This window comes from Setaria viridis, chromosome 8 (assembly GCF_005286985.2).
Source record: "Setaria viridis chromosome 8, Setaria_viridis_v4.0, whole genome shotgun sequence".
NCBI lineage: Eukaryota > Viridiplantae > Streptophyta > Magnoliopsida > Poales > Poaceae > Setaria > Setaria viridis.
In genome coordinates this window covers 24,741,971-24,765,037 of record NC_048270.2, presented here as the reverse complement: position 1 = coordinate 24,765,037, position 23,067 = coordinate 24,741,971, and the positions used below count along the sequence as shown (strand labels likewise).

The following is a 23,067-nucleotide window of genomic DNA, read 5'->3' as shown; positions in this document are numbered from 1 at the left end:
GTATAAAGCACAAAATACACAGTTTTGTTTCTAATTACTCCCTCCATCCCAAATTACTATTCATTTTGATTTTTCTAAATACATAATTTGGGATGAAGGAAGTAGTAATTTGGAACGAAGGAGTATATTATATTGCAATACGATATTTTTATGGGTTGCTTCTAGCCCCGCAAAAGTTGCAAACCTCATGACCGCGCCGCTGTCACCGGTGACCAGTGTTTTCAAATTGTTCGATTAATCATGGTTTATCAATGATTAATCAACGAATCGGTCTATAGACATCCACTACTAGAGAACTGACTTTAGATACCACCCCCTTTAGTCTCGGTTTAATTTCGGCCCGAGAGAAAAGGGGGTGCGCCACGGTAGGCTGGAATGGGGCGCACCTTTACTCTCGGTTCCTTTTTTGCAACCGGGACTACAGGCCACCCTTTAGTCTCGGTTAAAATGGCTAGTTTCCGGGCACCGACGACGTCACCCTTTACCCCCAGTTGGAACCACCAACCGGGACAAAAACTTCAACCTTTTGTCCCGGTTGGAGTTACCAACCAGGATAAACGTTTTACTCCCGGTTGGTAATTCCAACCGGGACAAAAGTTTGAAGCTTTTGTCCCGGTTGGCGTTACCAATCGGGACAAAAGCTCTAATCTTTTATCCCGGTTGGATTTACCAATCGGGATAAAATCTTATCAACAAGTACCCTTTCTTCCTCCTCCACTCCTCCAGCTCGAGCCACTCCACTCCACAAAGACGGAGAAGTGAATCCTCTCCATGGCGCCGAAGCAAGCCTAGGGGAGGTGCTGCTGAAATTTTTTTTCCTCATTTCCGTGGGAATTTCACCCATCCAAAGTGTTGTGAAGGTTAGCCACTTCATGCTCCGTTCATTTATTGTTGTTAAGCTTTATTTTATACTTTAGAGAGGGAGAAAAATTAGTTTGTTTGTTGTTAAGCATGTAGAGGATTTGTATTTATACATGTTTTTGAGCTACAATGTGATGGATAGTTTGAATGTGAGAGAGAATGGATAGTAAATGTGAGGTAGAATTGAGATTATTTCAATTTTAAATATTAGGGAAAAATTAGAGTAAATGTGTTTTTAATACTTATAAATTAGCCATATAAATTGTAGGTGTAACTTGATACTTTGATACTTTAGTACTTTTCAGATAGAGGTATTGTAACGACCGACCCAAAAATATTCAAGTTAATCTTAATCTAAGTCCCTAATCCTGTCTTAGCCTTCCCGAGTTTAAGTGCTCAACCTCCAGTCCGGTCCCGACCCCTAAGACCCGACCCCTCTCCGTCGGCCCCCAGTTCCGACCCCGCCGACCCCAACTCACCCACCGGATTCTTCTAAGTCTCCCAACAGCAGTCTCTCTCAATCTGAGCAATGGACCAACCGAGACTAACCGGTGGACCCACAAAATCTTTTCCCCAGATCTCCCGTGACAGACGCACTCGAGTAGCATGCCCGCTTCAGAGCTTCTCCGCCGCGTGGCTCGTCTTCTCCGACACCCGCCGCTCCGCCCCGTCGCCGGCCGCGACCGGATGGATTCTCGCGCCCCCTTCCCCAATCGCAGCGGAAGCCCTCTGCAACCCTTTCTGCAACGCCTCGCCGCCCGCGCCCATCATCACCTTGCTAGACTCCCGGCTGCAGAGCCCGATGCCGCCCGTCTTTTCCATCGCCCCTCCACAGTCGCGCCGCCCCGGTCCGCGCTACGCGACGATTCCCCCTCCGCCAACCCAGACACCGGCCGCGACAGCTCCTTTCCGCCTTGCCAGATCTGCGCCCTGACAGACTGTTGTTTCGCGCTCGCCCGCGCGGCAGCAGCCCGCCTGTCTTCTCACCTATGCACCCTCGCTTCTAGCGCCGTTCCCCCGGTCACTTCCATCAGATCCACCGCACGACGACGCCCGCCTCCGCCAAATCTCAACCACCGGCAGAACCGCTCCTGCGCCGCCCTGTCTTCGGTGCCCAATGACTGCCGGTGCCATCCCCGAAGTCCTGCTCCACCGCCCTCGTTGCTCAATTGCCGCCCCGGCAGCGCACTCCATCGCTTCTTCCCGGTCCTCGTGCCGCTCCAACCTTCTCTCTTCCGCGCAGCTATAAAAGGGAATGCCAGAGCTCCGTCGGAGCTCCCCTTCGCCATCGCTGCCCTCCCGCCTTTGCTTCCTGTTCGTTTTCAAAGCGCTACCGCCTAAGTCCCTGAGGAACTCTCCTCTCCGCTCCACACCGCTTTCCCCAATCCACCCAGCTGCTTGCTCCTCCGTGCTGCGCAAAAGCTTGCTTGTGATCCACAAGAAGCACCGCCGCCGCCGGAACCCCGCCGGACCTCGCCGCTGCCGAAGCCTTAATCCTTCCGCCCAAGTCTGCTCTTTCCCGACCCCAAGCTTCACCTGTAAGACGAAGGTAAGCTGCGGACCCCTTTTTCGCCTTGTCCGACCCCTTCTGTCCGCCCGACCCCTTTTCTCCGTCTCGCCCAACCCTGTCTGTTTCGCCGACCCTTTCTCCGTCTCGCCCGAGGGCTTGGCTGTATCCTTTTTCCTTGACTCGAGGGTATACGTGTAAAATCGGGGACTTCTCGGCGTTGAGTCTGAGGACCCCCAGCATATCTTTTCCTCTAGTTTAAGGGTCTGATCATAAGTTCCTTCCCATCCGACCCGTATATCTTGATCTCCACCCACCCAAGTATACTTCCCCACCTTTTTCCGTAGCCTTGCTACAAGATCCTTGGGCTACAACCTCGCAAGAGTTGCTGTTGAAATAACCGTCTAAAGTACTAACCCTACCATTGCATTTCGTGTAGAGCTGCGTCTCGCCGACGGTGTCTACGAGTTGTACCCAGCGCCAGAAGACGAAGCTGCAGCAGAGCTCCTGCCTCCAGAAGCCGAAGCAGCCCAAGCAGAAGAGCAGATTCCTTCCTTCTCGTTTGAAGGCAAGCCCCGGAGCATAAACCCAGTTTTCCCCAAACTTGCGCATGCCTTCTTCATCTTGTTTGTGCATTTACGTAAAGGAGTTGTTTGGAATCGTAGATGCATGACTTAGTTCCCTAATCTGAACACTAGCTGTTGGACCGAGTAGTTGCTATGCTTAAATAAGAAGCGGTAAAAGTCAAGTGATTTTCTGTCACTCGCGAGTTGTAGGAGTTGGTTGGTTCTCCTTCTGTGACAACTATAAGGACGATGGACGGGGCAGGGTTTTGGGTAACTCTTTGGTGGTCGGCTGATCGCCCCGTCTATCTATGAAACTTGCTAAGGCCCGACAGTGGTGGTGTTCGTGATCAAGTGTTTGAAAGTACTAACCTCATACTTATTATGGGATGAGGAAGCCTAGTACCGGATTGAACCTAGACGTGAGCGGTCGCCCCATTGTCCTTGGAACGGAGTTTCCCCTGCTGTCGCAGGTGGTGGCAAGCGTGGTCACAGAACGGAGAGGCCGGGTCTGTGGAACCTTGCACCAAAGGAAATGGGCCCGACACGGGTTAGGGGACTAATGGGGAAGGCCGACACAGGAAGCGACCCTTGGTGGTGCGCGGATGTTGTGAGGTTAGGTTCACCATGCATGGTTAAAAAACTCGAATCGATTCGTCTGCCTCTCACAGTTTGAGACTGCTTGATCGCTATGCTACACTGAGTAATAAAGGAATCTGATGATGACATGGTCTTGATGATGATATATACCCTTTGGTTGGTTCTATGTTTGCTTAGAGTAAGTTGCTAACTTAGACCGGATAATGAACTTAGAACCTGAGCTAAAACTTTGAAAGTAGGGATCTACATAGTGCTTTTGGCAAACAAACCCATCAGCCAAAGAGCCTTGCATGTCTAGAAGTGGTGGAGTAAGTAGTACTCCCGGTCGGTTAAGTCTTGTTGAGCTTACTAGCTCAGCCTTGTTGTGGCTTTCTTTTTTAGGTGAAGTTGCTGCTCCCGAGCCTTCTTCTGTTGGCACTTGGCCGCCCCAACTCCCTCCGGGTTGGACGGTTGAGTGGGATCCCTCCTCGGACGGCGAGGAGAGGGATCACTGACGTCTTGGCAGGCCTCACCAAGGACGCCCGACCCCTACGTTTAGCTTTCGCCTGTTTTACCTTTTGTCGTTTCCTTTGAACCTTGTAAAACTCTGATGTTTGTTTTAATGTTGAACAAAAATAGTAAGATTGTTTAACTCAGTGGACTTGTTGTATTCTCTAGAACCGCTCACCTTCGTGTGAGTTTGCTAATTCGGTCCTGTTCAAGTGGTTAAATCAGATGAAATCCGACGGCACTTCGTGTTAACTTGGCTAAGGCATGAGTGTCGCATATTAGGGACTTAATCCTATTTAATCAAGCTAATCCGAAGTGGATCCGCCACAGGTATGCAATTAGCCATTTTTAGAATAAGTACGTTATGTGGGAAATATTGAATTTTTTAATAATATAGTTATCTGTAAATTAAATATAAGCTAAATATTTTGTGGTACATGGAGATGGCTTCTGATGCTGGATGTAGTGGCGATGGTGGGGGAGATCGTCGTTCCTCTCGCGGCAAGGGAAAAACCATAGTTGGCCCTCACGATAAGCTGAAGAAAATGAGTGCGTGGGAGAATGCAATGCTTCGTTATTTGCAAAGATGTCTTGAAGATGCTGTTGCGGCGGGTCAGGAACCTCCTTTTGGTGGTCGTTATGCTCCACTGCCAATCCCGGGTGTTTTAGGTCCACTTATAAGTACTACCATTGCAAGAGGTACAAATAAACCACATGATGAGGTTGCGTCAGCGAAACCTTCGTCTTCGCTTCCCAAGGATGCTTGAAGTCCTTCTAGATATTACTTAGTGGATGGTTTGTCATAGTGTATCATGTTGTTGTTGCTCTCAAGTTTAAATTTGTGTATTTCTATGTAAACTTTCAGCAATATTTGAGTTTGTCATAGTGTATCATGTTGTTTGCTTCTGAAATTGTAATTTGTGTATTTCTATCTAAAATTTTAGCAATGTGATGGATAGTTTTATTTTAATTTTTGCTTCATGAAATCCAGCGAAACCCAGCGAGATCTGATGCCTACAAGTTCCAACCGGCGAGAATAAATTTCCAAATAGAAGCAAAAAGAAATAGTATAGAATTTATGACTAGTTAAAACTTATTGTAAACAAACTTGCTAATTTAATATATTTTTGCATGTTTGAAATATGTAAATTTCTTATTTTTCGCTTCTTGAAATCCAGTGAAAACATAAATGGAATAAATTTCCAAATAGAAGCAAAAAGAAATAGTATAGAATTTATGACTAGTTAAAACTTATTGTAAACAAACTTGCTAATTTAATATATTTTTGCATGTTTGAAATATGTAAATTTCTTACTTTTTGCTTCCTGAAATCCAGTGAAAACATAAATCGAATAAATTTCCAAATAGAAGAAAAAGAAATAGTATAGAATTTATGACTAGTTAAAACTTATTGCAAACAAACTTGCTAATTTAATATATTTTTGCATGTCTGAAATATGTAAATATCTTATTTTTTGCATCCTGAAATCCAGTGAAAACATAAATCGAATAAATTTCCAAAAACTAGATGAAAAATAGGAGAAGGCTCCCATTTATCCCAGTTGATCATAAATCGAGATAAAAGGGGGGACCTTCTATCGCGGGTGATCATAAACCGAGATAAAAGGCCCCCTTTTATCTCGGTTTGTATTAGGAACCGGGGTTAAATATCCTTTAATCCCGGTTGTAGTTACAACACTTAGCAAAAGGGGGGTCCTATATAAAAGTTATAGCGTCTTCTACACTCCCCCCATCCAACACTTAGCAAAATTCTCATGTCATCGTCCTCGTCCCGCGCGTCACCTGCCTCCGCCGTTGCCGCTCCCCGTCACCGCCGGCGGCCCATCCTATTCGCCGGCCTCCTCTATCTCCATCGTCGCCGCCATTATCTTCGCTCGCAATCATCGCCAGCCTCCTTCTCCGTCCCCGTCGCCGCCGCCGGCGCGTCCATCCCCGTCGCCATGACCTCTGCGCGTGCCCCTCATCGCGCACCGGCGCCACCTCCTCCCGTCGTCGTAGCAATCCTCGTCGCCGTGACCGCCATCCCCGTCACCAGCCGGCCGGCCACCTCCCCCATCGTCGCCGTGCGTCCTCATCGCCGACGCGCCCACCTCCAAGTCCGGCCGTCCCCCCGGCCCAAATTAATTTTAGAAATTTGGTTACTTCTAATTGTTTGTGGAATATAGTTGTATACTGCTAATTAATGCTTAGAAATTAATTGAACTTTGGTACACATGTTTACAAATTTTTGTTGAAATGCTTAAAAATTAGTTGAAATTTAGTACAATTTGTATATTACATTGTTTATATTACATTTTTTATATTTTATTTTGCATAGTACATTTTATATATTACATTTTGTATGTTACATTTTATATAGTACATTTTGTATGTTACATTTTGCATAGTACATTTTGTATATTACATTTTGTATATTAAATTTTGAATATTACATTTTTTATATTTCAAAAAAATTTGTTGAAATGAATTTTTTTCATGGTTGTTCTATATATGATTTCATGTACAAAGTAGTTGAGATCGATGGCAAACGACGAGGTCAGAAGGTATCTAATGGAGCGAATTATTGCTAATGATAGTAGTTCCAACCTTCCCATAGCGTACACCGATGAAGAGGGTAGTCAAGTACACATGTTTCTCAACCTGTCTGCCGAAGGTATTGAAGAGCCCGAGCCCTAGCAAAACGTTACCGTGGCATAAGCTTCCAATGAGGTATAGATCATATTTTAACCCTCTGTATATATAATATATGATGTTATTCATTATTACTATGTACTAATTAATTAATGAATCTTGAACCGTTAGCCCTCTGGATCGACGAACCATCGTCCGAAGCCTCAAGGTCCTTCCAAGGTGAAGACTGGAACAAAAAAGGCTATCATCACGGAAGTTACAGAAGAGGGCAGGCCGGTTGCTCCTCAAAAAGTGGCAACACAGTACGTGAGTCAGATCGGGGCAATCGTAAGGGAGAACGTGCCCATCAGCATAAGGGAATGGAAGTTCAAAACGACTAATCCATACGCGCTCCAGGAACCAGAAAAGAATATGCTGTGGGAAGAAGTTAAGAAAACATTTCATATTTCCCGACGGATATATTGAAAATGATGTGAAAACATGGACACTGAAGAAGATGGTCACACAATTCCAAACATTCAAGAAGATGTTGGATACCACCTACATTAAGAAGGGCCGAACTCCATATTTTACTGTGTATCCATAGTGTAAGGACCACGGGGAGGCATTTGTACAATACAAGAGCACCGAAGATAGTAAGAACAAGGTCACCCAGAACACAGGCAATGCTGGGGGGAAGGAGTACCATCATAAGCTAGGGCAAGGTGGTTACGCCAAAGCAATTCCCAAATGGAATTAGATGGAAAAAGACCTGATTGAGCGGGGTATCATACCAGGAACAATTGATTGGCCCGAACGATCGAAAAATTGGTATTACGCTCATGGAGGTGAGATAAACCCAGATGATGGGACGCTGGTCTTCGATGACCTGTTACGTGAAGCGGCCACAAAGCTTGACAAGATTATTAAAGATGTTAAGGATGGGACGTTGACGATGTGCCGAGAGAATGATGAGCTCACAATGGCCCTCGGGAATCCCGAACACCCAGTACGTACCCGAGGGTTCGGGCTTGTTCTGTGGAAGTTCGCATTCCAAGGCGACTTGGGCAAGTACACAAGGCAGAACCGAAGAAAGGAGCAAGAGGATGACATGTGGCATCGCACGATAGAATCCAAACTGCAATCTGTAGAAGTAAGAATGCAAGAGGGAGGCAGTAGACGAATAGCCGACGCAGTTGGCAGCCCTTCTTAACACCTCGGGAGCAGCTGTGCATTCACATACGCCAGGATTACCTATGTGAGAGCAACTATTCCCTGTGGATGCCATCACGCAACGCACCACATGTGAGCTGCATGTACCTATCAGCAACCTCAGCATTAAGGTACGTATATATACATAATATTTATGCAGCAGAGCCTCGGGAGTGCTTTGGCAATTTGAAGTTTAAGAACTTCATTTCTTCTAAAATATCCAGGTGGCGTACGGGAGTGCATTGTCAATCCTGCCAAATTATACATGCCATGGCATGGAGCTTCCACCTGGCTATGCCAGTGTTGGCGTAGAGAGAATCCCTGATAGCCAATTTAAAGGTCTAGAGCTCGACTTCCCAGCAGGCGATAGGTCAACAAGACTAGGAGAAGTGGTTCACGGGGTCATTTATGGCGCAAACGATACATCATCATCTCCGGCGTGGAGGCACCTCCTCAGAGCTCAAGACCACTCTCCGCAAATCCACAGCAGCGACCATCTCCTCAAACATCCAGACCATCATCTTCACCACAACCTGCTCCACAATCAAGGTCTCCATCTCCACCACATCCTTGTGGTTGTAGCGACGATGACGACAACAACACCCCTCCATGATCACCTTCGCTGGGACTAAGAGCACCATTTAAGAAGTCGCGACTACCGCCTCCCAAGACAAGAAAGCGTAAGAAGAAAACAAAGGAGCCTGAGGTGACTCCTGAAGAACACTGGGAGGCAATGACTCATGAGGAACACTAGACCGAAATCCAAGTGCAAGCTAGTGAGTGGTTGAGGGAATAAAGGGAATTAAGAAAAGTAAGGGAGATGGAGCCACCGCTAGTAAATCGAAGAGAATTATATAAATTCATCAAGACGCAAGAACAAGCCAAGAAGAGTCAACCACTAGTATTGAACTATGAACGAGCATTATTAAAGGTTGATGAGAAGTAAAGGTTGATGAGAAGAACAAGCCTATGGTTAGCCCTGATTCGCTAAAGAAGCTATCAACAAAGATGTATGAATTCCATCAATGGTACATGAAGTTGTTTGCCGACAAGAGGGGCATGTTGGGTCTTAAGATAAAACTAATAGATTTTCACAGCGAAGGCGAGGTAGTCCTGTGGCTACGATTCAAGGATATATACGAAGTGTACCATCATGGTGCCCTAGACGTCTCTCTGATGAGCGCCTGGACTCTATAAGTTTCCGTTTATATGTACATGTAAATGTTGGCTCATATCATTTTTTTTGCATGCGTCGCCGTACTAATTAACTTCGTCTTCCATTTTATATAGGATGCTAATTCAGACGTGCCAACCTGAAGCGTACCTCCATATTGGCTTCATGGATCTATCCATAGTGAACCAAGCCCAGATACGAGATTATCCAGACAAAACGTTGCTGGCAGTATACAATTCTTTAGATAGACAAAAATTAAAGGATTACATACTACTTCCATACAACTTCAAGTAAGTGTGTGCATACCGTCTATATTCATTTTCTTTTTCCTTACCTGATTAATGTTAGTTACCTCTAATATATATGAACATTTATGTACGCAGCTCTCACTGGATCCTCATTATTATTAACATTGATCGAAGTCACGTCACTGTCTTCGATTCGTTGAGGAGAGATCCGAAGGAGTACCAAGACGTTCAACAGACGCTAGACATGTAATAATTCTGGACCTCTATCTCTATACAAAATTTTGTTTCCTAAATTTTCACCTAACACTATATCATTCATTATTTTAATCCACATAGCATGGAGAGAATTCATTAGGGTAGACAAATCAGGTCAATTCAAAGAAAAGTTACATGGAGAACAGACTTCTCGGTACGTATGAAGTATACACATTTTGTACATTCTATAGCATGAATATTTAATAACTTAAATGTTTTTCCCCACAACAGTGCTTAAGACAGGAACCTGGGAATGATAATCTATGTGGCTACTATATCTGTGAGCACATGCACAATTTATTAGGACCCAAGACCAACAAGGCCACGAAGCACGAATTTAAAGTATGTAAAATAAAACTATTAATAGTTATTTATTTTCTACAATTGTTCGTGTAAAATTCACATATATGTATCCAAATTACAGATGTGGAATATTCAATTGGGACTCTTGAAGAAGGAAAGAGTAGCGACAATATGTGAAAGTCTCATTGGATTCCTGGTGAACGAGGTGGTAAATCCAAAAGGAGACGCTCCCAGCACCTCGATAGGAAGATCATCATATATATACTAGTTTGATTGATTTCACTATAAAAAAGTTCTCAACTACTAAAGGTTAACTAAAAGGGTATGTGAGATATGCATGAAATTATAGGCGCCATGCAGGTGCCTGCATGATGCTGTACGCACGCACTTTAGTCCCGGTTTGTAAAACAAACCGTGACTAAAGAGGAGACCTTTAGTTTCGGTTTGTAACACCAACCGGGACTAAATGGGTCTGTCCACCGCCTGGCGTGGCAGCCCCGTTAGTCCCGATTGGTTTTACAAACTGGGACTAAAGGAGGGTTTTATATCCTGGTTGAGGGACCCGTGATAAAAGACCACCCCCTTTATCTTGACGGATTAATCCTGGATGCATTTTTGGGAGATATGCAGTCTACGAACCGGTACTAATACCGAGTTCTCTAGTAGTGATCGATCAGGAATTCGATTCGATTATATTACCTAGTCGATCGATCAAGCGATTAATCATCGATTAGTCACGACTAATCAAGCATGTCTAGTCAAGTGACTAGTCCTGGAGCGTATAATTTGAGCTCCAGCTCAGTACCAAGTCTACCTTGTGTGAAGATTGGTTATTTTCATAGCCTGATTTGCAGCTGCCACCATTCGCTAAACATGAGTGAGAGAGAGAAAATTTCTTGTTTATCTAGCTTTTTGTTGTGGTTGATTGTTTGTATTTCCCAAGTTTCACCTACAGATATAGATTCTCTGTCTTAAAGTGGCGAGAAAATTTCTTGTTTATCTAGCTTTTTGTTGTGGTTGATTGTTTGTATTTCCCAAGTTTCACCTACAGATATAGATTCTCTGTCTTAAAGTGGCAACTAACTAAGCTATAGACTGTATAGACTGCCATGTCCCATTGTTTGACTTGCAGATGCAACTATTCTGCCTAAAAGTGGCAACCCATCGGGCTATAAACTGCCTGGACCGAGTGGTCGACTAGCTTAGAACTAATTACGATTAATCAATGTCTATCTAGTCACGATTAATCATCTAATCGGTTGCCCACGACTAGGCTCGATTTAACGATTTGAAAACAATACCCGTGACAACCAAAACAAATTCGGGACCCACACTCAGAGCTGACCGCTCCCCTCCGGCCTCCGCTCCTTCCCCACCCTTCCAGAACCTTCTCGACCCCCACAACGACCCCTCGGCCTTCGTCCCAGTTCTCCAAGCAATTCGAAACTCCCGAACATACCAAACACAACCAGACACCTTCGCGAACTTTCTCTTTCGTCCTCCATACATGCGCACCGCCACAACACCCCCTTCTCATCGCAGAGCAATTCGAAAAGCAACTCCGAGCGAGAAAACAAATCTCAGTTCCAACTTCCAAGAAAAGCTCAAGGTCCGCCGCAGCAGCAGCAATGGCGTCTCGCCGATTCTTCGCGTACGACCCCTACGACTACTACTACGCCTCACCGTACCACTACACCTACCCGTACTACCAAAACCAGCAGCCGGCCCCACCCTGCGGCGCCGGTGGCTTCTTCCCGGACGCCGCGCCGGAGGCGGTGAGCGTGGCTCCGCGGCCCAGGGTCCAGTCGTCGAGGCCGGTCTCCATCCCCGTCCGCTTCGTCGGGTCGGACCTGGAGCCTGAGAGCGGGACGGTTAGGATGCCGCCGCCGGCGGCGACGGCGGTGCCGAGGAAGCGGGCGCCGTCGGCAGAGGAGGCCGCGTTGAGGGTGCAGGCGGCGACGCGCGGGTTCCTGGCGAGGAGGTCGGTGCGGGCGGTGCGCGACGTGGAGAGGGAGGCGGAGGAGGTTAGGGGCAAGATCGCGCGCGAGGTGGAGGCGCTGCGCGTCGACGCGATGGCGCGGGTTGCCGTCGGGGAGGCGCTCATGAGGATGCTGCTCCGGCTCGACGCGGTGCGCGGCGCGCGGGAGTACCGGAGGAAGGTCACCAAGCGGGTGCTCGCGCTGCAGGACGCCGTGGACGCCCTCGAGGCGACGCCGGCGCTGGTGGCCGCTTCGGATCAGGAGATCGAGTCCGCGGTGACGGCTGACGAGAGCGCGGTTGCTTCGGAGGTTACTGATGTGGTGGAGCGTAGCGGCGAGATCGAAGAGGAGGCGGTTGAGGCCGCTGCCGAGATGGAGGTGGACGCGGACGGAGCCGACGGCGAGCAGGGAGAGGCGGAGGAAAGGAAACAGGCGCTCGATGCGGAGAACCTTGCCGGCGACAAGCCGGAAGGTTCGGACGCGGAGGGCGAGTGGGAGATGGTGACGGAGGAACCTGAGCCCGCGGCGGAGCCGACGACGTGCCACGAGGCGCCGCAGCACCAGGAATCGGCGGGAACAGAGATCAGAACGGCGGCGGAGGCCGGCGGCGCCGGCCTGGACACTGCGAAGGTGATGGAGATGGTGGCAGCGCTGTGCGAGCGGAACGCGCAGCAGTGCGCGGTGATCGGGGCGCTGGCGGAGCGCGTGGACGCGCTGGAGCGCGCCGTGCGACGAGTGGAGGACGCCGAGCGCCGGCGGCGGCGGGCCAAGAAGCTCAGGAAGGAGGGGAAGTGGAGCAACAACGGCAAATGCTACAGCGACTGAGGGAGATCCGAGCACTAATAATAGCTCTGCTTCTGAACTTTTTTCTTCTTCTGTAGTTTGGTAGAAATCCGAGCTCTTCTTGTAAATTTGTTTCAATTGGTTTGTACGATTCAGTTTTCTCAATGTGATTTGCAATGCCCTATCTTGGATCTATAGTTCGTGGCATCGATCTTAAAAACTTTCTATGTTTTCGTGTCAAGAGGTAATATCTGAGGAACATTATGGAGTGCCATCCGGCGTCTTCATGTCCTGAAGAAGTAATTGCATATTCAAAATCAGAACGATGTCGTGCAGGGATTGCTGGTACTCGTGGGTTCTTGCATCATCAAACTTCATTAGGTTCATACCGAGCAGTTCAAAACACATCAATCAACTGCTAAGTAAACTTTAGCATTATTTTCTTCTGAATTTGCCTAAACTTTTGTGTGCCAGTTTCTGTAAAAATTTTCTTTAGTAGTTTTCACGAAGGGAGATGCTATTAAATAACCAGTTATTTTTTAGTCATTATTTCAGTTAGATTTTTAACCAATAGCGTTGTGACATGTCAGTGTTTGCCTTTGCGTAGAAAACAACACCAATTAAAAACTGGCTGAGAAGTAAGAACCAACTGAGAAATCAGTTAGAAACAACTCAGGAAAAGAAGGAACAAAAAGTGACTGAAAAAAATATACAGCGAACAGTTGAAATGAGACTCAGGCGCACCGCAGGACGCCAACCGCGCGCCACCGGCCGCGCGGGGAAACGCGAGAAGTAGCGGTTGAGCAGCGCACGGTAAAGGAGAGAGAGAGTTAGGAAGGTAGAGAAAGGGTGAGGGAGGGGAATAAAATATAGAATAGTGGGTATAGACTATGGAACAGAGATAACATGGGTGCGGAAGAAATGAGCAGAAATAACTCAAAAAAGAAGAAAGAATAAGTTTTGAAAAAATGAGACTGGTAATTGGAAAACTGACTTGAAAAAGAGCGGGTAATTGGAATCTGTTACTTTGCTGAAATTCTATAGATTGCATCAATGGCGTCACCATCTGTTGGTAGCTAGTGTTAGAGATAAAGATAATGTAATCATATATTGAGTATATGCGTCAGGACTTTATAGGTTGATGTATATCTCTTGTAATCAGTTTGAAACTGTTCTAACTACAATATCTAGAAGAGTCCTGGTCAAGTAACTCGGGATATAAATATGTAATCCCTGCGCCTTGAGTATTGCGCCAATTAACACGAAACCACCGTCAGCCTGAGTTTGAGCGTCGGTGTTCTGATCCACAAATCCGCTCCTCTGATTTTGCATGGTAATTAGAGCCAAACCTTCCTAGTTCTTCGTCCATCATGTCTAGCTCGTCAGCTTCGTTTCCCTCCAATCCATTGGTGGCGCATGCCGTCACCAAAAAGCTAACCAGGGCAAACCATGCCATCTGGAAAGCTCAAGTTCGCTCTGCTATGCGCGGCGCACGGTTGGAAGGTCATCTTACAGGAGCGATGAAGCAGCCTGCGGCAGAGATCATCGACAAGGAAGGAAACTGGGTAGCCAACCCGGCGTTTGAAGAGTGGGAGGCTCGAGATCAACAGATCCTCAGCTTCCTCTTCGCCTCTCTTTCCAGGGAGATTATGACATCCGTCGCCCAGTCCAAGACGACGGTAGATGCATGGAGGTCCATAGAGGCGATGTTTGCCTCACAAACTTGTGCTCATGCAGTCAATCTGCGCATTGCACTCTCCAACACAAAGAAGGGAAATTCATCCGTTCCTGACTACTTCGCCAAGATGAAGGGCTATAGCGACGAGATGGCAGCAGCAGGCTGCCCCATCAGCGATGACAAGCTCGTCCAATACATCCTCACTGGCTTGAGCCCTGAGTTCGAGTCGTTGGTCTCTGCCCTTGTTACGAGGGTGGAGCCTGTCACGGTGGATGAGCTGTACTCACAGCTTCTCACTTTTGAGACTAGATTGGATCTGGTCCATGGAAGAGATCAAAGCTCGGTCAACATGATTGGGCGGGGAGGAGGCCACGGCACCAGCCGTTGTCGTGGCGCTATGCGTGGCCGTGGTTGTGGGCCCCCTACTGGTGGTCGCGGTCGCAGCAATGGCGGCAACAATACTGCACGCCAAGGAGGTGGCGGCTATGGCTACAACAAGAGTGACAGTCGTCCTGCTTGTCAAGTGTGCTTCAAGAAAGGCCACACTGCTACTGAATGTTGGCACCGATTTGATGAAGATTACGTTCCAGAAGAGAGACATGCAGCGACAGCAACCAGTTCATATGGAGTCGACACAAATTGGTACACTAATACTGGTGCCACTGATCACATCACCAGCGAGTTGGAGAAGCTATCAACTCGTGAGAAGTACAATGGCGGAGATCATATCCACACTGCAAGTGGCGCAGGTGTGGCAATTAGTCATGTTGTTCATTCTACTATTGTTACCCCTAGCTGTAATCTTCATCTAAATAACATACTGCATGTTCCCAAAGCTAAGAAAAATCTTGTTTCTATTCCTCGCTTCACATCCGATAATTCTACCTTCATGAAATTTCACCCCAACTTCTGTTTGGTTAAGGATTAGGAAACCAAGAAAACTCTTCTTAGGGGTTGCTGTCAACGTGGGTTGTACCCTCTTCCGTCGCCACCCTCTGTCAAGCACGCCTTCAGCATCAGCAAGCCGTCCCTGTCCGGGTGGCATGAATGCTTGGGGCATCCTTCTTCTACCATAGTTCGTCAGGTCGTTAGCAATAATGGTCTCCCATGTACCCTTGAGTCTAATCATGAGTATGTGTGCAATGCGTGTCAGCAAGCCAAGGTGCATCTATCCTAAATCCATAATTTAATCTAGTGCTCCTTTAGATCTTGTGTTTTTAGATATTTGGGGTCCTGCTCTTGAGTCCGTTGGCAGAAAACAATACTATGTTAGTTTCATTGATGATTACAATAAATTTACTTGGATCTATCTCATTAAGTATAAATTAGAAGTTTTTCAGAAATTTCATGATTTTCAAAACCTAGTAGAGAGATTGTTTGATCGGAAAATTAAAGCTGTGCAAACAGATTGGGGCGGCGAATATCAAAAATTAAATTCCTTTTTCACCAAAATTGGTGTTTCTCATCTCGTTTCCTACCCTCATGCGCACCACCAGAATGGTGCTGTCGAGGAAAAGTATCGACACATTGTCAAAGTTAGCCTAGCCCTCCTTTCTCGCGCCGCGATGCCGCTAAAATTTTGGGACGAAGCATTCCTACCAACCACATATCTCATTAATCAACTCCCTAGTAAAGTCATTAATCATGCCACACCTCTAGAGCGCTTATTTCATCAAAAGCCTGACTATTCTGCCTTACGCACTTTTGACTGTGCCTGTTGGCCTAATCTCCGTCCCTATAATTCCCATAAACTTCAGTTCAGATCTAAACAATGTGTTTTCCTTGGTTATAGCACGCTTCATAAAGGTTTCAAGTGTTTGGATGTATCGTCTGGACACGTTTACATCTCTAGGGATGTTACATTCGATGAAAATGCCTTTCCCTTTTCTGCCTTACATCCCAATGCAGGAGCTCGCTTGAGCTCTGAAATTTTACTTCTTTCACCTGATCCTACGGCTAGTACTGGGGGCAGTAGTTCAGAAGATCAACTAACTAATTTACCATCTAGCACTCCTAGAATTTTTGGTTGCAATTTACTAGGTGAACAGGGCTTTATTGCATCTGATATAGGCACTAGAGCCGGACTCGACACGCCTGCACCAGACGGAACAGCCATTTCACACGCGACGCATGGGACGCGCCCGCAGACACAAGACGGAGACGCGCCATCTGCAGCGCCAGGCGGGCCCGGCAACTCGCGCAAAAACGCGCTGGAGCTGGCGTCAGCCTTACGCGAAGCGCAGGACGGAGGCGACGCGCTCGAGCCAGGCGGGCCTAGCGTGTCAGCGCGGGACAGAGGAGGGCCAGGCGCATCTGCTCCGGAATTTTCTTTGCCGCATGCTGAAAATATAAGACCGGTTACCAGATTGCAACGAGGCATCCGCAAAAATAAAACGTACACAGATGGTACGATCAGGTACGGCTTGTTGACCTCTACTGGTGAACCTCAAGATCTTGATGAAGCTTTGCATGATAAACACTGGAAAGATGCTATGAATTCTGAGTATGAAGCTTTGATGAGAAATAAGACATGGCATTTGGTTCCACCTCAAAAAGGGAGGAATATTATAGGGTGCAAATGGGTGTATAAAATTAAAAGGAAATCGGATGGCAGCTTGATCAGTACAAGGCTCGGCTTGTAGCAAAAGGGTTCAAACAAAGGTACGGTATTGACTATGAAGATATTTTCAGTCCAGTTATCAAAGCTGCAACTATACGTATTGTGCTATCTCTTGCTATTTCGTGTGGCTGGTCATTTCGGCAACTTGATATGCAAAATGCTTTCTTGCATGGGCTATTACAAGAAGTTTATATGCAGCAACCTCCTGGTTTTGAAGATCCAGAAAGGCCAGAATGTGTGCAAGCTTGACAAGGCGTTGTATGGACTTAAACAAGCACCACGAGCCTGGTACTCTCGACTGAGTGAAAAATTGATTAAACTTGGGTTTCAGGCGTCAAAGGCTGATACATCATTGTTCTATTTTAGAAAGGGAGGCATCACTATGTTTGTGCTAGTCTATGTGGATGATATAATTGTTGCAAGCTCAATAGAGAAGGGCACGTCAGCCTTGCTCAGTGATCTGAAGGAAGCGTTTGCTCTCAAAGATCTTGGTAATTTGCACTACTTTCTTGGTATTAGGTAAACAAGGTGTGTGATGGAATTGTGCTCACTCAAGATAAGTATGCTTCGGATTTATTAAAGAAAGTTGGGATGGCAGATTGCAAACTAGTCAGTACTCCTCTATCTACTAGTGAAAAATTATCTATGTATGAAGGAACGTTGTTAGGTGCTAGTGATGCTATAAGATATAGAAGTATTGTTGGAGCCTTGCAATATTTAACTCTCACAAGATCGGACATTGCTTTCTCTATCAATAAGGTATGTCAATTCCTTTATGCGCCTACTACAGTTCATTGGGAAGCTGTCAAAAGAATTCTGAGATATATCAAGCAGTGTACGAAACTTGGTCTGAAAATACACAAGTCATCGTCCATGTTGGTGAGTGCCTTTTTGAGATGCAGACTGGGCCGGCAGTATAGATGATCGAAAGTCTACAGGAGGTTTTGCAGTATTTTTGAGCTCTAATCTGGTCTCATGGAGTGCGCGCAAGCAGTCTACTGTGTCTCGATCTAGCACAGAAGCTGAGTATAAGGCCATTGCTAATGCTACAGCTGAGGTTATTTGGGTACAAACTTTGTTAGAGGAAATTGGAGTTAATAGTCCTCAAGCTGCAAAGTTGTGGTGTGATAATATGGGAGCAAAATCCCTGTTGAGTAATCCGGTGTTTCATGCTGGAACGAAACATATTGAAGTTGATTATCATTTTGTGAGGGATCGAGGAAAGCAGAAATTGCTAGATATTGATTTTGTGTCTTCCAAGGATCAAGTAGCAGATGGCTTCACCAAAGCTCTTTCTGTGCGGCTGTTGGAAAACTTTAAAGTCAATCTCAACTTATCTAAGTTGTGATTGAGGGAGGTTGTTAGAGATAAAGATAATGTAATCATATCTTGAGTATATGCGTCAGGACTCTATAGGTTGATGTATATCTCTTGTAACCAGTTTGAATATGTTGTAACTACAATATCTAGAAGAGTCCTGGCCAAGTAACTCGGGATATAAATATGTAATCCCTGTGCCTTGAGTATTGCGCCAATTAACACGAAACCACCGTCAGCCTGAGTTTGGGCGTCGGTGTTCTGATCACAAATCCGCTCCTCTGATTTTACAGCTGGCACTAAAAGAGAACAATATTTTAACAGCAATCAAGAAAATATGATTTAGGTATGTACGGAGTATCTACATATACCATATTTATCTCAGAATCAAACGATAAATGAATTGTAGATATAAAATGAAAATGGTACCTCTCATTGTAGAACAGACAACAACTTCATTAGTGATAACAGAGTGAAAATCTTCACATCATCAAAGTTGGTAAAAATCATAAGAAACGGTGGCTTGCTATAGTTCGCAGCTCATGCGGTACTCGAACAGGACATTGACTGAAGGAGACGAAGTTGGGATGGATGTCTAGCAGTGGCAGTGGCAGGCATATTGGGCCATCAAGTCATCAAATCATCATCAAACTTGGACCGGCCCATGCGTACTGCTTGGCTTCTTGCATCGACGTACGCATCGTCTTCGTCCTCACAGCGAAGCTGCAGAACGGAGAACACCGACGCTAGGCGCCGTTTGCCTCCAAGAAATGTTTCAGTTCCTCACCAGAATCACTAGACACTACTAGAGAACTGACTTTAGATCCCACCTCCTTTAGTCTCGGTTTAATTTCAGCCGGGAGAAAAGGGGTGCGCTAGAATTTACTCCCGGTTGGTATTTGTAATCGTGACTAAAGGGGACCTTTTAGTCCCGGTTCAAAAATCAGTCACCCATGGAGATCCTTTAGTCCCGGTTGAAAAATTCAGGCACACGTAGGGGACCCTTTAATCCCGGTTGGTAAGATCAACTGGGACTAAAAGGTCACCGGGACTAAAGCAACCGGGATAAAAGGGGGTCCTTTAGTCCCGGTTGGAAACTCCAACCCGGATAAAAGGGTCCCTCACGGGTGGCTGAAAAAAGAATAAAACCCTCGGACCCTTTTTATCCCGGTTGGTGTTTCCAACCGGGATAAAAAGGGTCCCCCATGTGTGGCTAGGAAAGGATTAAATCCCTCGAACCTTTTTATCCCGGTTGGTGTTACCAATCCGGATTAAAGGGTCCTCCATGAGTTAATACAAAAGGATAGCATCCCCTATAAAGATAGATATGGTGTGTAGATGGGATGGCAAGAAAGTTACGCGTGAGGCTTGAGGTCATGGGTTCAAATCTCACAGACCGCGCACGCGCATATTTCGCGTGAAAAATTGCGTGACTTGTGACTTGCAGCGTGTGTGGGGCCTCCCAGGGACCCTCGATGTTTTTTATTTTTGCAATTTTTTTGCAAAACCATTTGAGGCTCTTATATACCGGTTGAGGGACCCGTGATAAAAGAACCCCCCTTTTATCTCGACGGATCAATCCCGGGTGCATTTTCGGGAGATATGCACCTTACGAACCGGTACTAATACCGAGTTCTCTAGTAGTGAGAATCCCTAACAAATGGTGTTTTTTAAGCATTTCGAATCAGAAATGAGAGAATCATTTCACCTTTTTACACTACAAGGGAGAAACAGGCAAAAGAGTGTTTTACCCGTTTCTGATTCACTTCCTTCTCATGTCAATTATCATCCTTTATCAGAATCAGAATCTATCAGTGAGACAAATGCAGTGATTCACCGAAAAAACGTTTCAAGGTAGAAATTGAATCCGAAACGTTTCTAGATGAATCCGAAACCGTACCAAACAAGGCTCTAGAGAAAAACAAGGGGGTGAGGGGTCGTGGGTCCTAGGGTTATGTTGGGCAGCTGCCCTACCTCGCACTCTTGCTGGGTCCACCACTTGTTGGTGCTCTAAGGTAAGCAAACATGTGGTTCTTGCATCGTCAAGATTCGTGTCCTGTTTGGATCCAACGGTTAAATTTTAGTCGGCTAAAAATTAACCTCTAATGATCCAAATAGTGTGATTAAAGGTGAGTTAAAAATTAAACAACCCTTCAACTAAACTTTAGTTCATTAGCCCTCCAAACTAGCTAATGGGGACTAATTTTAGACATGAATGGTAATGATAAAAATACCCTTCCACTAAAATCTTACCATTTTTTCTCCTACATTTATAAAGCCAGTCTCAGTTGGAGTTTCATTCTTCATAAATGACATACCACATAAGCAAATATGGTGACATGGCATCGAAGTTACGAAGAGAAAGAAACGAGTTTCATCCCTATAAAACTATGTTTATATGGTTACCAACACAATGAAACTCTTCTACATATCCATTGAGAGCTATAATTTCATTTCATCCTATCTCTTGTCCAATCAAACACTTCCACGTCATCCATGAATTAAATGCTATCAATAGCCTTAGCAACAGTGAATGCATTGTAAAAGTTATTTCATTCATGATTTCATCATGCTATACATGATGCGGCAGTCTTGGAAAAAGTGAAATAAAATTAGCATTGAGAATAGCCTAAGGATAGAATTAACTTTTACTAATAAATGAGATAAAAGTTAACCTGGCTCCAAAGAAAGACAAGGTCGGGCCGACTAAAGTTTAGAACATTAACTTTAGTCCATTCGGGCTCTAAGCTCATACAAAAGCTTTGTACACAATTCGAACACATCAACTTCTACCTTACCTTTCTTCTTTTGGATTTCGTAATAGAGTATCCCTTTAGTTATGTTCTAAGTCAAACCATCTTATGTTTGACCAAATTTATATAAAAATATATAAATGCTTCTTATGTCTAGCAAGTTTCAATGAATTCGTTATAAAATATATTTTCATAGCATACCTATTTAGTGTTATAACTATTGATATTCTTAATTGTAAACTTAGTAAAATTTAAAATATTTTAACTTTGACAAACCTAAAAGACGTTCTTTGCGACGGAGGGAGTATATACCAGACGAACAAAAAAATTGTTCAGGCCGAACCCCTGTTTATTGTCGCTTGGGCTGGGCCAAATTTGCCACAACCTTCGCATTCGGCCGTTTAATGTTTTGAGCTCCTTGCAGCGACGAGTCCGAACGTGGGCGTCCCGTTTCCGATCCCAACGAGACGAGTCCCGAACGTGAGGCGCAACCTCGATCGCCTGCGCCGACACGGGAGGAGAGATGGCCAGTTCTGCCGGCGACCTCGTGAAGAACGGTACCGTGGTGCCATCGGAGGAGAAGGGAACAACGGAGATGCTTGATCCCGAAATGGCGGCGGAGCAAGAGGAGGAGGAGGTTGACGCCGAGGGCGACGAGCCGCAGGCGGCGGCACCGCCGGCCGAGGGGAAGAAAATGTGGAGGGTGCCGCCGCACCAGGTGGACTTCATCCTGTCGTGGGACGTCGCTGCGGATGTCGTCCCCAACCTAGACAGGATCGACCGGCTGCCCTTCTCCGAGGAGGAGAAGGAGGCATCCCGGGCCGCCGAGCTGGAGGGCGTGGCCGCGAGGAATAAGCTCCGGCGGATCATGCGGGACACGCAGCAGTGGGTTAGGGAGCTGCTCGAGAAGCACGGCGAAGTCGTCGTCGATGAGAAGCACACGCTGGATGCTTATCTTGCTCGATCCAAAAGCAAAAGCTCGGGTTAATTACTAATTAATGTAAGGTCCTGATCGTGTTGGGAGGCCAAATCAAGTAACAACATAACACCAACAACAATGTATAGTTCTTCTTTCTACATGCACCTCTGTTTCTTCTGTTCAGGATTGGATGACGTCATGACGGGTTTCTAGAGGGTCACGACTTTATGACTGTCCGCGCTTCCTTTACGCTATACGCGACTTGAAAATTACAGAGGTGGGAAGATTCTAAAAACATTTGGTGCAGCAATTATGACTCAGTTTGTGATTTTAGTTATTTAGTGGCAGTATAGTCACTGGTACTAGTGTGTTTGTTAACTGTATGGCATTCTGACAAATTCATGTAGTTTGCTGAAGTTCAACAGGCCACTTCCAGAGCTTCGTCTACATAGGACTTCCTGATTACCTGCAGCTTCATGGCCACTTCTCTCTGAGAGGATGAGCATGAGAGAGATTCTCTCATGCTCATCCTCTCATTCGGGGATTGGCATGTGCAGCAGGACAGCCCAACCCTTATCGTGGAGCGCACCCAGTCCTAGCTGTCAGCCTGTCACCGTGCTCTCCTTCATGACTTCAAAGTCGTCGACTTCTTCCAGCAGTTGGTCATCGATAATCTCTGTCATATGGTCAGTTAAACTTACCTCCACAAAGAAATAAATAACGCTCAACACTGATGTGAAATCATTAGTCATGAATCTCCGAACTCCACGGCATCATTTTTAGAACTTGCAAAAGGTTCTATTGGAAATTTGGATCGCTTTCTGTTGCCATTGTAGATGGGTGTCAGTCAAAGCCACGGTGAATCTAAGGGACTAGACCAAAAAGTTACCTCCTGCGTCTGGTGGCGCATATTTTTTCAGTGAAAATAAAATAACAAAAGATCCCAAACTTGAACATGCATTCAGGAACACACCTTTTTTTGGGAATTCATAAGGTTTACTTGGCACCAGACGCTCCGAGTTCCCTTCAAGCACGGTTTCAGATGCATTCAGGAACACACCTTTTTTTGGTACCTCACCTACAAGATGATTGTATGAAATATCTATTTGGTTGAGCAACTTCAAACCACCAAGAGATGTGGGGATGGTTCCTAACAAATTATTGTGAGAAAGATT

At 45.8% G+C, this 23,067-nt stretch overlaps 1 protein-coding gene across 1 annotated transcript; it reads left to right on the top strand.

Annotated features, from left to right (window-relative positions):
• Positions 1-10,832: 10,832 nt before the first annotated feature.
• Positions 10,833-12,798, top strand: LOC117833756 (uncharacterized). The gene has a single exon (XM_034713352.2). It carries the CDS (start codon positions 11,472-11,474, stop codon positions 12,645-12,647), a length of 1,176 nt encoding a protein of 391 aa, XP_034569243.1. The 5' UTR covers positions 10,833-11,471; the 3' UTR covers positions 12,648-12,798.
• Positions 12,799-23,067: the final 10,269 nt, after the last annotated feature.

What these genes read in the sequence shown, in the direction of transcription:
- LOC117833756 (XM_034713352.2), top strand. Translation starts at nt 11,472, where the DNA reads ATGGCGTCTCGCCGATTCTTCGCGTACGACCCCTACGACTACTACTAC.